This window comes from Pygocentrus nattereri, chromosome 10 (assembly GCF_015220715.1).
Source record: "Pygocentrus nattereri isolate fPygNat1 chromosome 10, fPygNat1.pri, whole genome shotgun sequence".
NCBI classification, from domain to species: domain Eukaryota; kingdom Metazoa; phylum Chordata; class Actinopteri; order Characiformes; family Serrasalmidae; genus Pygocentrus; species Pygocentrus nattereri.
The window spans coordinates 9390067-9407500 of NC_051220.1; the positions used below are offsets into that span (position 1 = coordinate 9390067).

The 17434-nt window shown below is 39.3% G+C and overlaps 1 protein-coding gene across 2 annotated transcripts in view; it reads right to left on the reverse strand.

Annotated features, from left to right (window-relative positions):
* Nucleotides 1-392: 392 nt before the first annotated feature.
* The window catches only part of abhd12 (abhydrolase domain containing 12, lysophospholipase), a 45409-nt gene continuing 28367 nt past the window's right edge, over nucleotides 393-17434 (reverse strand). For both annotated transcript variants that reach the window (XM_017704983.2, XM_017704986.2), the window contains exons 4-14: nucleotides 11067-11172; nucleotides 9711-9830; nucleotides 9339-9369; nucleotides 8829-8874; nucleotides 8559-8688; nucleotides 8268-8305; nucleotides 7066-7145; nucleotides 6897-6979; nucleotides 5435-5513; nucleotides 4565-4692; nucleotides 393-3027 (exon numbers count right to left, since the gene is read on the reverse strand). In XM_017704983.2, the coding sequence (XP_017560472.1) occupies nucleotides 2994-3027; nucleotides 4565-4692; nucleotides 5435-5513; nucleotides 6897-6979; nucleotides 7066-7145; nucleotides 8268-8305; nucleotides 8559-8688; nucleotides 8829-8874; nucleotides 9339-9369; nucleotides 9711-9830; nucleotides 11067-11172 (875 nt within the window). In that variant the 3' untranslated portion in view covers nucleotides 393-2993. The remainder of the gene's footprint in view (nucleotides 3028-4564; nucleotides 4693-5434; nucleotides 5514-6896; nucleotides 6980-7065; nucleotides 7146-8267; nucleotides 8306-8558; nucleotides 8689-8828; nucleotides 8875-9338; nucleotides 9370-9710; nucleotides 9831-11066; nucleotides 11173-17434) is intronic.

Here is a 17434-nt window from a genome sequence, read left to right on the forward strand (position 1 = left end):
GGAGACCCAGGCAAGGTGTGAGAGTGAGCCGAGTTGAGCCGTGCCAAACTGAACAGTCCCCGTGAGCCGGGCCTTAATGTTATAGGCTGAAAAGCCATTTCATTTTGTGTTTGAAATAAATATCCACTCTCTGCCTTCACCCCTGCCCCCAGCGTCTTTGCTCCCCACCCGTTCAGAACGTTACATCCACCTATGAAGATTGGCAGTGCAAAAAACACACCCTCCTCAGCAGAATCCAGCGGTGGCAGAACCAGCCTTGTGACCGGAAGGTCACTGGTTCGATCCGCCGAGCCGGCAGTACATGACTGAAGTGCCCCTGAGCAAGGCACCTAACCTGCAACTACTCCCTGGGCACCATGGATAGGGCTGCTCACTGCCCCTAGTGTGTGTCTTCACTGCATGGATGGGTTAATTTGTGGGACTAATAAGGGTCATCCAAAAAAAAAAAAAAAAAACTCTGCACCCTGCTGTAGAATAGTGGTGCAACATGCTCCGCTGTCTGAATGCAGCTTTATCCTCTCAGACTCCCAGACACAGATGGCTGTGTCATCGTTGGGGATCGAACTTATGATCCTCCAATGATGGGGCCTGAAGGCAAACATACCTGAAATTAAACAGCCACTAAAAAGGACGCATTCACAAAACTCTGATCTCATTGTAGTTTTCAGGTAATCTCATTTTAATATCACACAGCATGTTCAGTTGATCTAGCGTTGTGTATGTAAAGCAGGCTGTTCGAAATTTATAAACATCTTATGGAAAATAAATTAAGATCTTTTCATAACCACCCACAGACCACCTAATAGGTGCATTCCAAAGCCTAGGCTGCAGCCGAGGTAGGGCAGGTCCTCGGTAAGACTTTTCTATGAAAACTCCTCCTTAGTAACCTATTGGTCACACAAATGGAACAGTCCTGACGAGGCTGCGTGGTGACATCAACAGAAAGCTTCTAGCAAGCGGGAACTGGTGAAAGAAAATGGAGCCCACTGCCTTGTGTTTGTTGCTATGGTAGCTAATAGGCAAACAAGCTTATGTAGTATGATAAACTACAGACATACAAATACTTCTGATTAAAATCTGATATATGAGGGAATGCTTTCATTTTACTCTTTATAACGTAACGAAGACGGATTCAATGATGTGAACAGCTTACATTGTAAAACAAGCTCTGCTCCAACGGCTTCATTTCCTGCCATTTTTGGAATGCTGTTCTTTTCTTCACATCATTTGTGTGCGGAGAGCTGTAGGTAACCAAAGACCTGGAAGGATACATCGGTTGCATCCTCGAAATCAGTCAGAACATACGTTGCATTTCTAGGCTGTATACAAAGGGTCCTGCACTTTGGAACGATTTTCTATGACGTAGCGGCCGAGAATTGCAGCCTAAGCATGGAACACAGCTACTGTCTGGAAAGTGCAGAGGTTACAAAAAGTAGCCTAAATGCAGAAAAAGGCTGAATGAGATAACTGACTATGACCTTCTTATGTCATGTGCCCAAAAAAATAGACTGTTGTTGCGAGTGAAAGTAGAAATTCCAAAAAATTCAAGGATGTATATTACAGTACTGTCCAAAAGGCTTAGGCACCTGAGACAATATGTAAAACTATTTATCCGGGCAGCAAGTACTTATTTTGATTGAGCACTAATATCAGAATAAACAAACATACCTTTTTTTTATCTAATAAGTCACTCATTAAATCAAATCAGGTGCTGCTGGACAAATCTACGTGATGGTTGGGAGAGGTCGGGAACCGAACCTGAGTTCTACATATTCATAACTGAAAACACCACATTCCTTATTTGGATTTGTATACTGTATTTGTGTTGAATTGTATTCACTCCAGTGTTATATATTGTGTGGTTTATTGGCAAACACACGCGCCATTTCAAACCATCTTCTTAGCTGCTTAAGGCTTTTGCGCAGTACTGTATACATTTTGGTGAATGTACACTAAACGTAGTTACAATTACTGTCCTGTTGTCCTGCCACCTGCACAAAAGCAGCACCTTTTTCTGTAATGTTCATAGTTAACCTCCAAGCTGCTGTTATGCATCAGTTACTGGAATTAACCACATACTGGAGTGGACAATTTTACCATACGTACCGTTACATGCAGAAGTTTGAACTGACGTGTGTACTGATTTGAGTGAAAATAGGTTAACACACTGAAATTGACATATTTAGCAAATTCTAGTGCACAATTTGTATAAAACATTTTATATAATGTGCCGTAACTTTTGCACAGGCCACATTTTATTGTGTTTTATTTATTTTTAAAATTAAATTCAGTGATGAACAAACTTTTTCACACGACTATACTTTGTTGGGAAAGCAAGTCAGTAGAACAGAAAAGCAAATGTTGAAAAAAAAGCCCCCCCAAAAAACATCAAATAGCAGGAAGAAAAACATTAAAAAGATCTGTAAAGATTGATATTAACCCCTAACCGAGCGTGCGCAGGTCACACTGAGTGGATATAAATCCGATAATAGGTCCATTAACTCCTCTGATCACTACAGTACATCCACAGCTATAGACGCTGAATGACATCTTTAGATTGTAAATAAACATCATGCTGTCCCACCTCTCTGCCATGCGTTTATACATGTGCAGTTTTATATCTAGAACTTGATCCTGTGGTTTCATAGCAAGGTTCCGATGCTGTGCCGTTCGTTTAGTGCAGATTTGCATATTACTTTGCATATGTGGTGCTCGAGCTGCCTACCTGCGTCCTTTCAGTAACAGCATGCCAATGATTCATTTATCTCTCTCCCTCTCTGTCTCTCGCTCTCATTTTAGCCAACAAAGGAATGCAAAGGGACAGAGTGGGAGACATCTGACATCTGCTGAGTGTGTGTGAGTGTGTGTGTGTGTGTGAGAAACAGTGTGTACACAGTGCAGACAGAGGAGTGTGTGTGTGAGAGTGTCCACGTGTGTGCATTTCAAAGTGACCGTGAGAGACACAGAGGGCGATCCACGGGTGTGACTCTCAGCTATACACGGGGATGAGTTGTCCCAAGGAAATCACTGAAGAGAGAGAGAGAGAGAGAGAGAGAGAGAGAGAGAGAGAGAGAGAGAGAGAGAGAGAGTGAGAAGGGGGGCAAGAGCATGGAGAGAGAGGAGGCAAGAGCAGAGAGAGATACAGAAGGAAGAGAGAACAAGGAGAGTGAGTGAGTGAGTGAGTGAGTGAGTGAGTGAGAGAGAGAGAGAGAAAGAGAGACAGAGTGAGAAGGGGGGCAAGAGCATGGAGAGAAAGGAGGCAAGAGCAGAGAGAGATACAGAAGGAAGAGAGAACAAGGAGAGTGAGTGAGTGAGTGAGTGAGTGAGTGAGTGAGTGAGTGAGTGAGTGAGTGAGTGAGTGAGTGAGTGAGTGAGTGAGTGAGTGAGTGAGTGAGTGAGTGAGCGAGTGAGCGAGAGAGAGAGAGAGAGAGAGAGAGAGAGAGAGAGAGAGAGAGAGAGAGAGACAGAGCAAGAAGACAGGGAGAGAGGAATGAGAGAGAGCAAGAAGAGAGGGAGCAGAGAGCAAGTGAAAATAAGAGGGGGGAGAGAGAGAGAGAGAGAGAGAGAGAGAGAGAGAGAGAGAGAGAGAGAGAGAGAGAGAGAGAGAGAGAGAGATTAAATTTTTGTCAGGACAGATGACCTTACTCTTCTTTACATTTAGTCAAAAATCTATATTTTTCTGACTGTAAAATTTTTGATTAATCTGTCAATTATTCAAAACATATTAGGGGTGGATGAAGTCTGAAAAAACAATATGTAATTCTGTGTAAAAGTCAGAGACCACCTTTTATTATTTATTTCACTTCCCATGTAAACAACCATCCAGCCATTTAATTAAGACCACCTCCTTATATCTACACTCTTTGTCCATTTTATCAGCTCCACTGACCATATAGGACCACTTTATAGCTCTATAGTTACAGATTGTAGTCCACCTGTTTCTCTGCATACTTTGTTACCCTGTTCTTCAATGGTCAGGACCCCCACAGAGCAGGTATTATTCGGGTGGTGGGCTTTTCTCAGCGCTGCAGTAACACTGACGTGGTGGTGGTGTGTTGGTGTGTGTTGCGCTGGTACGAGTGAATCAGACGCAGCAGTGCTTCTGGAGTTTTTAAACACTGTGTCCACTCACTGTCCACTCTATTAGACACTCCTACTTTGTTGGCCCACCCTGTAGATGTAAAGTCAGAGACAGTAGCTGATCTGTTGCTGCACAGTTTGTGTTGGTCATCCTCTAGTCCTTCATCAGTGGTCACAGGACACGGTTGGCTGGATATTATTGTTTGATGGTCTATTCTCAGTCCAGCAGTCACTGAGGTGTTTAAAAACTCCAGCAGTACTGCTGGTGTCTGATCCACTCGCACTGGCGCAACACACACTAACACACCACGTCACTGCAGTGCTGAAAATAACCCACCAACCAAATAATACCTGCTCTATGGGGGCACTGTGAGGGTCCTGATTGAAGAACAGGGTGACAGAGTATGCAGAAAAACAGATGGACTACAGTCTCTAACTACAGAACTACAAAGTACGTGGGGGCTGAGTGTGTGTGTGGCTTTACCTGAGTATATGAGGCAGCTGTGGGCTCCGGTAGATGAATTTGTGTCTATAACCCAGAGAGCTCGGGAACGGGATGAACTGGACCTTGTGTCCACTCAGACTTTTGGATTGAGCTGCTATGTTGTAGAGCTGGTGGAGAAGAAGATAAAGATCACTAATAAAGATTACTTTGTCTTAATTGTCTACAGACGTCACAGTCAGGATGACAGACTGAGGAAGCCATATAAACCTTCAGATTCGATCTCAAAAACGATGTGCTAGGAAACATCTGGAATCGCAAACACTGATTACAGTAACAATTATCACAACTTCCATATTCATTTTCACAGCAAATGTCATTTTAATTGCATTTACTGAAGACCATCTTAAAGTGTTTACTTGTATAAAATGAAATGTATTCTAAAAAAGTTCTTTCTTTTTTTTTTAACCTCCCCATTTTCTGGTATTGTTTCTCCTCCTTTTAATGCACAAATTCTATTTATTTGCTGAGTTTAACATTTCAATACACCAATAAAACATAATATGTGCCATAACTTTTCCACAGGCCACATTTTATGTTCCCCCACTCCCCCAAGATGATAAATTTACCAAATGAGCAGTAACTGTACATGAAAGTGTGCAAACGTGTTCTCTGTAGAGGAAGTGTTCACTTATTTTCTCTTAGAAACCTAAACAGGTGCTCAAACTTTTGCATATGATTATATTTAGAAACTAAGCAGAGAAAACATCACGATGTTGTGAGGTCAGAACCATGAACACATTTACATATGACCACCCGATTAGCCTACAGCAGTTTGCCCCACCCTGTCAGGCTGAAGTGATGTGGAGTGCTCAGGGTGCTAAAACATTTGCTTCTGACTGTAGGTCTCACCTTTTTGCCCAAGTGGAAAGGGACGACAGTGTCGTCTTCAGCATGGAGGATTAGGACTGGACAGGAGATGTGATTCACACTGAGAGAGAGAGAGAGAGAGAGAGAGAGAGTGAGAAGGGGGGCAAGAGCATGGAGAGAGAGGAGGCAAGAGCAGAGAGAGATACAGAAGGAAGAGAGAACAAGGAGAGTGAGTGAGTGAGTGAGTGAGTGAGTGAGCGAGCGAGCGAGCGAGCGAGCGAGCGAGAGACAGAGCAAGAAGACAGGGAGAGAGGAATGAGAGAGAGCAAGAAGAGAGGGAGCAGAGAGCAAGTGAAAATAAGAGGGGGGAGAGAGAGAGCACAAGGAGAGAGAAGGAGAAAGAGAGGGAGGGAGAGGGAGGAGGGAGGCAAGAGAAAGAGAAAAGAGAGAGAGAGAGAGAGAGAGCAAGAAGACAGGGAGAGAGGAATGAGAGAGAGCAAGAAGAGAGGGAGCAGAGAGCAAGTGAAAATATGAGGGGGAGAGAGAGAGCACAAGGAGAGAGAAGGAGAAAGAGAGGGAGGGAGAGGGAGGAGGGAGGCAAGAGAAAGAGGAGAGAGAGAGAGAGAGAGAGAGAGAGAGAGAGAGAGAGAGAGAGAGAGAGAGAGAGAGAGAGAGAGAGAGAGAGAGTGAGAGAGAGTGAGAGAGAGAGAGAGAGAGAGAGGTTACATTTTTGTCAGGACAGATGACCTTACTCTTCTTTACATTTAGTCAAAAATCTATATTTTTCTGATCGTAGAATTTCTGAGAGAGAGACAGAGAGATTAATTATGGTAACAGTACAACAGTACACACACACTCAACACATCACACACACACTTTTAAGGTAGCAGATTTTAGGTGGAAGTGCATTTAAGGTAGCAATGAAGTTATGGTAGCAGGAAATTAACAACACCATAGCAACCACATAGCAACTATCTGTGATAACATAGCAACCACCCACCATCCACTAAGCAACACCACAAAAACGCACACATGCACACATTTTCAAGGTAGCAGTAGATCTTAGGTAGCATTGTGTTTAAGGTGTCGCTGGATTTAAGGTGGCAGATTTAAGGTAGCAGTGAGGTTAAGGTAGCAGGACATTTTAACGTGGCAGTGGCATCAACAGCACCTACCCGCACAACAACAACATAGCAACCAACTGTAATACAACAGCAACCCCCTAGCATCCACTTTGCAACATAATAGCAGCCACCTAACAACCACATAGGAACATAATAGCAACCCCCTGGGATACCATATCAACAACCTAGCAGGAAGTGGGAACCATTTAAGTCACGCAACCATTCAGCGCTTCCTTCAGAAAATGTATGCTTCTAGTTTCAACAGCTCCTGTGAATCACTGTGACATTAACACCCCTGATTAACAGAGACAGAGAGTGCAGCACTAATAATTACAAAAGAGGAGACAGAGAAACAGACAGATGGACACACAGACACTCACTTCTCGTCACTGGCGAAGCGGATGTCATTTGCTGTGATGGCATCCAAAAAGAACCAGTCGAAGCCTGGAAGATACCTGTAAACCTACAACAGGATTACACATTAAATACACATCACAACCTCAACCACTGTGTATTTCTCTCTTAATCTGCCCCTGAGAAAAGTCTCACCATAGAGAAAGGATGACTCTTGGCCTCCTCTCTGATGTTGGTAAACGGAGACTCCAGGATTAGAGCATCCGGCGGCGTTCCTGCAAACACAGCAGATCAAACACTGAGAATCAAACACTCATTCCGTATGATATGATATAGGACATGTAAACTATAAACACCCTATGTGACATCAAAGATTAGAAAATGAAACCCCCATTAACTACGTAGTGAATAATATGAATTATTCACTCACCACTATGAATTATTCAATTATTACCATGACTTAACAGTACAGGTTTAGAACTACTTATTAGTAACTATTTATTAATTATTTCCTATCATCTACTATGAATTATTTTGCAAAAGAATTATTCAGTATCTACTATAAATTATACATGAACCACTATGAATTACTCAGTAACTACTATGAATTATTCAATATCTGCTATACATAATTCAGTATCGGCTATAAATTATTCAGTATCTACTAAAAATTATCCACATATTATTCAGTAACTACTACAAATTATTCAGTATCTACTAAAATGATCCATGAATATGTAATGAAGTATTCAGTAACTACTAAGAATTATTCAACATCTACTATAAATTATCCATTCATTACTATGAATTATTTAGTAACTAATATGGATTATTCAGAAGCTACTATAAATGATTCAATTATTACCATGACTTATCCACTACTATTAACTATCCAGTAACTACAGTAAATTCTTCATTAACTATTATAAATTATTTGTTAACTAATATGAATTCTCCATTAACTACTACAAATTATTCACTAACTACTATAAAGTGTTTCTCAATGAATATTTCATTTATTCAGTAACAGTCCTATCACCTACTTGCTGTTCACAAAGAGCTGATTCACACATATTAAAGAAATCAATCGCCCAAACTTGCCAATGTTACTAATAATGAATCAAAAGTTGCAGTCCAAGCATTCTGCTCTAAATTAATAACACTAATTGGTAGATATACTAAGCTAAACCTAGATGTAGACTCAAAAAAACAAAGTCAATCAAAATGAACACACAATTTAGATTGCACCTGGTAGTAAGTTGCTGCTAATTGTAAGTGATGATGCTTTCACACAGAAACTGAAAGTAGCCTTTCCATGCAGCTTCAACAGAAAAAGGAAGCTGCAGAAAACAGATACAACACGATAACAGATCTACATCATAAACATGCACGCTCACCTCTGTCGCACAGACGTCTCACTAAGTTAGTGGACACTCTGGAAAAACAAGAATGAACACAGTCCATTTTCCATCTTTCAACACATACCACACTGTTTTATTTACTTAATATAGGCTTTTATTCTCTTTATCAGATAGAAATGAATAATGACGTGGTCTCATTAACATCAACAACGTAGGCTCAGACAAAACGCTAACAACTATGTCTGAAAACACCAGGAAAACACGCATTACAGGCCAAATGCCGTAGAGAAGAAGCTTAAGCTTCTGTAGCAGGACAGCGGTGCTCACCCAGTGCCCAGAGAGTGACCCCAGATGTAGAGCGGCTTGTGGCCGATTCTCTGTTTCAGCCACTGATAGAGGAACAGAGCGTCCAGCGTCATCCCCCTCTCTGAGGGGCTGCCCTCAGAGTCTCCCCAACCTGATGTACAAAGGAAATGCATAAAAGACATCGTCATGTTTACCAATGCAAACTTGGAAAACTGACTCTTACTGCTACTTAATTCTACTGTGTTCAGTAAACTCTACAACTGAGGAAATCAGAAGAAGAAAACAACATACCTCTGTAATCGAACGTGACTACATGGTAGCCTAATGAACTAAGGACCTGCAGGACCAAACAGAGGTGTTTCCGTTATTTTGGCCTGTTTACATGCAGTAAAGTTTAAACTGATTGCAGAAAGCACTGGAGCTCTGAAACAGTGTGTTTTACTCATATTAGGAGTTTCGGGTCTAAGCTGGACTACGTAAAACTTAAATAGTGCATTTCCTGAAGAAAATGCAGAGTGACTGCGCAGCTGACGAAACAGTAGATGGGCGTATCATTTTTTACATCATTCACTCATACAGGCAAAAATGTGGAATGTAACCAATCTTGTACATTGGATTGAAAAGCGGTGATAAAGCCTGTGTACATCTTCCAAATTTGTCACTGGGTTCTCTGCATTATGACCTGGACTTTAGATGAAAATCCTTTTGCTTTGAGTGGCTGACAGACAATTTGTGGATGTATTTCTGGAAAAGATTTGATAGTTTCATTTGGCTAATTTAGTTTCACAAGGTGAGCGTTACCTTATAGAGCTGCACTCTATGGTCTCCTCCCCTGCAACATAAACACGCAGACACAGAGGGGCAGAGATAAGTGACCAGGTGAGACAGAGGACTCGATGTACTACATATTTTGCCAGTTTATGGGTCTTGCATATGGCAATAACTCTAAATGTGCTTCACTTTCTCACATATATGCATCTCATGTATAACAATGAGATGGTCCCCACAGTGTAAGTCTTTACATTTTAAGGTGAGAATGTACTTTAGGGTTAAGGTTGGGGTTCAGGTAGTCATACTTATGATTAAGGTTTGGTTAAGTCTCAAGGAAATTAATGTAAATGTCATCACAATTCACAGAAACAAAAGACTGTGTGTGTGTGGTTGTGTATATACCTGGTCCCTGCATTGCCATGGAGATAGAGCATGACAGGGTGTGTGGACTGAAGCGTTTTCTCAAACCACTCCCCCTCTTTACCCTGCGCATCCTTCCACAGTACAGCAGGAACCGTGTGCCTGAGAGAGAGAGAGAGAGAGAGAGAGAGAGAGAGAGAGAGAGAGAGAGAGAGAGAGATCAGAATTATTTTGTATAATAAATATAATATTAAAGAAAGAAGCCACAAGAGACCATGTGCTACTGTGGTTTTATCACGAGAAGGTTGTTCTTAGGCATGATGAAAAACAGTAAAACATCCTTCTCAGTGATATGATGTAAATATGATAAAATACACAATTTTCAGAAAATAATTTAGGCTTTTATTAATAGAAATCAATATAAACAAGTATTCCGACAGGAAATGTAGTACTAGTAATATGTAGTGTCATATCGTGGCCAAGCAACCACGGACCAAATGAGGAGAACATTCGGTTGCCCATTGCTGTATACTGCGGTCACTTCATGATGAAACCTTTTGTCACATAACAATGAACATATCATACACAGCACTGTTTAATGCAAACACTTTCACTTTACAAGTACTTTTTGGTCACCAAATTACCACCAGAGTCGTATTTAGCACCAATGCAGCGGTGCCCTCTTCTCACACTGGGGATGAATCTCAAACAGCTCCCTGCTCCCTACATGGAATTGTTTAGGCTGTTTGCTATCTTTTAGCCTGTTAGCTAGCTGACCAGCCTGGTTCTAGTTAAGAACATAAGTCATCAGCCCCAGCACAAGCAAGGAAGCAAAGTTTATTTATATAGCGCTTTTTACAACAGGTGTTGTCACAAAGCAGCTTTACAGAACAATCAGTACTACAGAAAGAAAATCCGGGTCCAAGCCCCCATGAGCAAGCCAGTGGCAAAACTCCCTAAGGGCAGGAGGAAGGGCTCGTCTGATCTTTTCTTCTTCCTCGCCATGATGTCCATGCTGGGAACACCGAGCTAGCTTCTACTTATAGCTAGCTGAAGACTCATAGTTTTTGGAGCATGATGTGGTGCTGTAAAGCATTACTCAGAGGTCTCGTGCTGCTCCGTCAAAGTTACACAGAGCTATAGCAGGCGTTCCAGGCCTGAACGGCAATGACAGAGATGTCTTTCTACCTATTATAAGTCAGTGTACCATCAACATGATTTTGAAGCTGTTATTTTAAGGCATTGTTACATAAATGTTACTTTAAAAGCTGTATTTCAATGACAGGGCTGGAAACACAGATTCTATCTTAGTAATATGGAGCATGCTGCAGCGGAACTTCAGTGTGCACTACAGAGAGACCGATAAATAAAGAAAAAGAAATGAGAGAACGTTCTTACCACACTCCGATATTAACCCCCTCCTCTGGCTGGAGGTAGAAGTTGTGTGTGTGGTTCAAGCCCTGATCCTGCGGCCTCTTCAGATCAATAAAATACGGCACCCTTACAGAGAGAGAGAGAGAGAGCGAGAGAGAGAGAGAGAGAGAGAGAGAGAGAGAGAGAGAGAGAGAGTGAGTGAGTGAGTGAGTGTAGTGTCTTACAGGTCTTACAACACAAATACACAAAAAAAAAGAAAAAAACAACATAAAAAAAAAAAAAGTACTAAGGCAACAATTACAAAGTACAGCCTTATAATCGTGAATCAATATGCAAATAAAATAATATGAAGGGAAAATAGAGAAATGAAAACAGTGAAACATTAATGTAAAATAAAAACATAAATAAAAAAAAAAAGGGGGGGAGGGGGGCTTGGGACTATTGCATGTTCAAGAGGGGGGAGTACCAAAGTCCTCCGCAGGAAGCTGCGGGAGGGACCTGAAAAAGGAGATGAAAGGTGACCAGCACCTATAAAAGTTGTCCACTGAACCCGTAGAACAGACTCTTTGTGTCTTGATCTCTTTGTGACTCAGATGTGACCTGATCTACTTCTGAGATTTTAACCCAGCAGTAAACAGTTAACTGCAGATTATTACTTTGGATTCTGTAGAACTGCTGTGAGTGTATCAGGAAAGTTAGTTCAGTCATCTGATATTTTTAGCAAATGTCACACATTCATAATCAGGGATGAGATCAGATCGCTTCCTGCACTGGCACTTTTTAAATTCTCAGCTTTGTTTCAGTGGCCAGGAAGTACCTAATTAGAAGCTGTAGAGCAGGGTCTCTTTATATCACAGTACCTACATTTAGAGGCAGTTATCCATTTAACCTAATGAGAAACTGTAGAACAGACTCAGTTTATATCACAATACCTACATTTAGAGCCAGTTATTCATTTAACCTAATGAGAAACTGTATAACAGACACAGTTTATATCACAATACCTACATTTAGAGCCAGTTATTCATTCAACCTAATGAGAAACTGTAGAACAGACACAGTTTATATCACAATACCTACATTTAGAGCCAGTTATTCATTCAACCTAATGAGAAACTGTAGAACAGACTCAGTTTATATCACAATACCTACATTTAGAGCCAGTTATTCATTCAACCTAATGAGAAACTGTAGAACAGACACAGTTTATATCACAATACCTACATTTAGAGGCAGTTATCCATTTAACCTAATGAGAAACTGTAGAACAGACACAGTTTATATCACAATACCTACATTTAGAGGCAGTTATCCATTTAACCTAATGAGAAACTGTAGAACAGACACAGTTTATATCACAATACCTACATTTAGAGCCAGTTATTCATTCAACCTAATGAGAAACTGTAGAACAGACTCAGTTTATATCACAATACCGACATTTAAAGCCAGTTATTCATTCAACCTAATGAGAAACTGTAGAACAGACTCAGTTTATATCACAATACCTACATTTAGAGCCAGTTATCCATTTAACCTAATGAGAAACTGTAGAACAGACTCAGTTTATATCACAATACCGACATTTAAAGCCAGTTATTCCTTCAACCTAATGAGAAACTGTAGAACAGACTCAGTTTATATCACAATACCTACATTTAGAGCCAGTTATTCATTCAACCTAATGAGAAACTGTAGAACAGACTCAGTTTATATCACAATACCTACATTTAGAGCCAGTTATTCATTCAACCTAATGAGAAACTGTAGAACAGACTCAGTTTATATCACAATACCTACATTTAGAGGCAGTTATCCATTTAACCTAATGAGAAACTGTAGAACAGACACAGTTTATATCACAATACCTACATTTAGAGCCAGTTATTCATTCAACCTAATGAGAAACTGTAGAACAGACACAGTTTATATCACAATACCTACATTTAGAGGCAGTTATCCATTTAACCTAATGAGAAACTGTAGAACAGGCACAGTTTATATCACAATACCTACATTTAGAGCCAGTTATTCATTCAACCTAATGAGAAACTGTAGAACAGACTCAGTTTATATCACAATACCGACATTTAAAGCCAGTTATTCATTCAACCTAATGAGAAACTGTAGAACAGACTCAGTTTATATCACAATACCTACATTTAGAGCCAGTTATCCATTTAACCTAATGAGAAACTGTAGAACAGACTCAGTTTATATCACAATACCGACATTTAAAGCCAGTTATTCATTCAACCTAATGAGAAACTGTAGAACAGACTCAGTTTATATCACAATACCTACATTTAGAGCCAGTTATTCATTCAACCTAATGAGAAACTGTAGAACAGACTCAGTTTATATCACAATACCTACATTTAGAGCCAGTTATTCATTCAACCTAATGAGAAACTGTAGAACAGACTCAGTTTATATCACAATACCCACATTTAGAGCCAGTTATTCATTTAACCTAATGAGAAACTGTAGAACAGACTCAGTTTATATCACAATACCTACATTTAGAGCCAGTTATTCATTCAACCTAATGAGAAACTGTAGAACAGACTCAGTTTATATCACAATACCTACATTTAGAGCCAGTTATTCATTTAACCTAATGAGAAACTGTAGAACAGACTCAGTTTATATCACAATACCGACATTTAAAGCCAGTTATTCCTTCAACCTAATGAGAAACTGTAGAACAGACTCAGTTTATATCACAATACCTACATTTAGAGCCAGTTATTCATTCAACCTAATGAGAAACTGTAGAACAGACTCAGTTTATATCACAATACCTACATTTAGAGCCAGTTATTCATTCAACCTAATGAGAAACTGTAGAACAGACTCAGTTTATATCACAATACCTACATTTAGAGCCAGTTATCCATTTAACATAATGAGAAACTGTAGAACAGACTCAGTTTATATCACAATACCTACATTTAGAGCCCGTTATTCATTCAGCCTAATGAGAAACTGTAGAACAGACTCAGTTTATATCACAATACCTACATTTAGAGCCCGTTATTCATTCAACCTAATGAGAAACTGTAGAACAGACTCAGTTTATATCACAATACCTACATTTAGAGCCAGTTATCCATTTAACATAATGAGAAACTGTAGAACAGACTCAGTTTATATCACAATACCGACATTTAAAGCCAGTTATTCATTCAACCTAATGAGAAACTGTAGAACAGACTCAGTTTATATCACAATACCTACATTTAGAGCCAGTTATTCATTCAACCTAATGAGAAACTGTAGAACAGACTCAGTTTATATCACAATACCTACATTTAGAGCCAGTTATTCATTCAACCTAATGAGAAACTGTAGAACAGACTCAGTTTATATCACAATACCTACATTTAGAGCCAGTTATTCATTCAACCTAATGAGAAACTGTAGAACAGACTCAGTTTATATCACAATACCTACATTTAGAGCCAGTTATTCATTCAACCTAATGAGAAACTGTAGAACAGACTCAGTTTATATCACAATACCCACATTTAGAGCCAGTTATTCATTTAACCTAATGAGAAACTGTAGAACAGACTCAGTTTATATCACAATACCTACATTTAGAGCCAGTTATTCATTCAACCTAATGAGAAACTGTAGAACAGACTCAGTTTATATCACAATACCTACATTTAGAGCCAGTTATTCATTCAACCTAATGAGAAACTGTAGAACAGACTCAGTTTATATCACAATACCTACATTTAGAGCCAGTTATTCATTTAACCTAATGAGAAACTGTAGAACAGACACAGTTTATATCACAATACCTACATTTAGAGCCAGTTATTCATTTAACCTAATGAGAAACTGTAGAACAGACACAGTTTATATCACAATATCTACATTTAGAGCCAGTTATTCATTCAACCTAATGAGAAACTGTAGAACAGACTCAGTTTATATCACAATACCTACATTTAGATCCAGTTATTCATTCAACCTAATGAGAAACTGTAGAACAGACTCAGTTTATATCACAATACCTACATTTAGAGCCAGTTATTCATTCAACCTAATGAGAAACTGTAGAACAGACTCAGTTTATATCACAATACCTACATTTAGAGCCAGTTATTCATTCAACCTAATGAGAAACTGTAGAACAGACTCAGTTTATATCACAATACCTACATTTAGAACCAGTTATTCATTCAACCTAATAACAATTTAATATTGTTTAATATTGTTAAAAGTTTAATATTGCTAATCAGCATTTAATGTAGCAGATCTCTCAACAACTGAGCTATCATGACGAAAAACAGTATTTCATCACTGTCCCAATTTTCTGCATAATTTGAGTTCAGCAGTTCTCCTTTACACTGTGTGAAAATTTGCTTAGAAATGTTCCAAAATTTCTTAAAATAAAATTTCTTTACATTAATTTACATTAATTTTAAAGTTATGAACTTTTTGCCCCATCCTATAAAGTTACCGTTTTGGAGATTTTTTTTCCCTTGGGACAGTGATGATGCGTGACAATTTTTGTATAGATTTCAAATATAGGGGTGAGTAAAACGTCAAAAAGCATACTTTGGCAAAACAAAAAATACAAAAGAAAACAAAATAACCCCCCAAAAATTTTTCTATTTTATAATCTATTTATGTTTTATAATGTATAATCCATTTTATTATCTATTTTACAAATAAATCCAATCAATTCCAGCTATGAGCTTTCTTCTCTGCTGGATCAGCACATTCTCACCTGTGTTCTGCTCACTTTTGAAGATAAATGCTCTGCTAAAATCTGAATTATTTCACTTTCGGCTGCACATTCTGAATCATCGTTATCAGCTTGTTTTTTCTTAAGCATCGAATTCCTCTGCTGAACAAATTTTGGTTCATTTTAGGTCATTGTAGTCAAATTGGGTCACAGGGGTTATCCTAGGTCACAGGAAATAAAAGTGCGTCTGCATGTGCGTGTGTCTGTACAGGAAGCATGTGACTGCCTTGTGAGACACACTGATGCAAATTGTCAAATTTGAGGATTTGAAGCACTCAGCTGACTGATTGAGGCCACAGTCACTGGCCTGCTAATTATAGTGGCAGTTGCTTCAGTTCCTTACTCAAAGTGCTGGTTTCTTCTGTGATCTATCAGTGGGAGAGTCAGGCGAGAAGAATCAATAATAAATATATAACAAATCAGCAAAAAAATTACAAATAAAAACCCAAGCTGTTGTGTACTTAAAAAGACCTCAGAGTATGTCTCAGCACTGCTAGAAGCCCACGTCTTGCAGTGGACCAATCATGTCTGTGGCTGTCTGTTAGGCTGGGCCTACACTAAGTGATTTTAAGCTATGCGCATAAATTCATCTGGGTGCTTAGTTAAGCTGCTTTAGCCTGTCCATTCTTGCCACTCCTCTGCAAGCCACTTTTGCAACCCACCACTCCAACTCTTCCTTCATGCTGTGTCTAACTAACTGAAAATCATGTCTTTTGTCCTTGATATCTGCTCTGTTCTGTACCCTTGGTGGGCTGCTGCTTTCTGCTGCTCTCCCTGCCTTAGGCTTTCCAGGTACACACATGGAAGGGCCAGGAGGTTCCACAAAAGAGCCATATCACCAAAGAAAACGTACAGCAAATGCAAACAAAGTATTTTCTGTGACAAAGTGGTCCTGACTGAATTAACAGGTCTCCTTCAAGCATGTTGAGCTGACCAATGACAACGCAACAGTGGCAGCCTGAAATAGTTAGTAGCGTGGTGTGTTAGAGGAGGTGTAGCTAGAAGGTGGGATTGGCCGTGAAAAAACTGGACAAAAACTGAGAATTGTTGTGTAATATTCATAATACTTTAGGTTTACACTAACTATTAGCTATTAAGTGTTATATACTGTCAGTGTGAAGTTATTTATAAGTGACTGTTATACATAATTGTGCACACAATACATCATATTTATGTCAATGCTGATAAAATTATGCATCAACATGACTGTACAATATATCATTATATTATATACGTATTACATCATGAATAACATATGTGAATGAATATATCAAAAAATCATCATCAATTTCACAACAGTCGTATTTCTGACAGCTGAACTAAACCATCAGTAAATCAGGAGCTTCCTTTTCAACCACAACCCAAACAAATATAATCAGTTATCAGAATTCATAGACACTGAACGCAGCACTTTGAATAATCTCTAACCAACAACATCAGCTTTAATAAACCTCAAAAATATTGGGTTTAACATAATGTTAGATTTAACATGGAGACCATTAAACTTGTAATACTAAGTTAACAAACAAAAATCTGCTGTAGGTTCTACAACCTGAAATGAACTGCTGTGATAGTGCTTCTCCCTGATTAGGAGTATGGTGTGCTAGCTGAGGCCTAGCTGCATGGT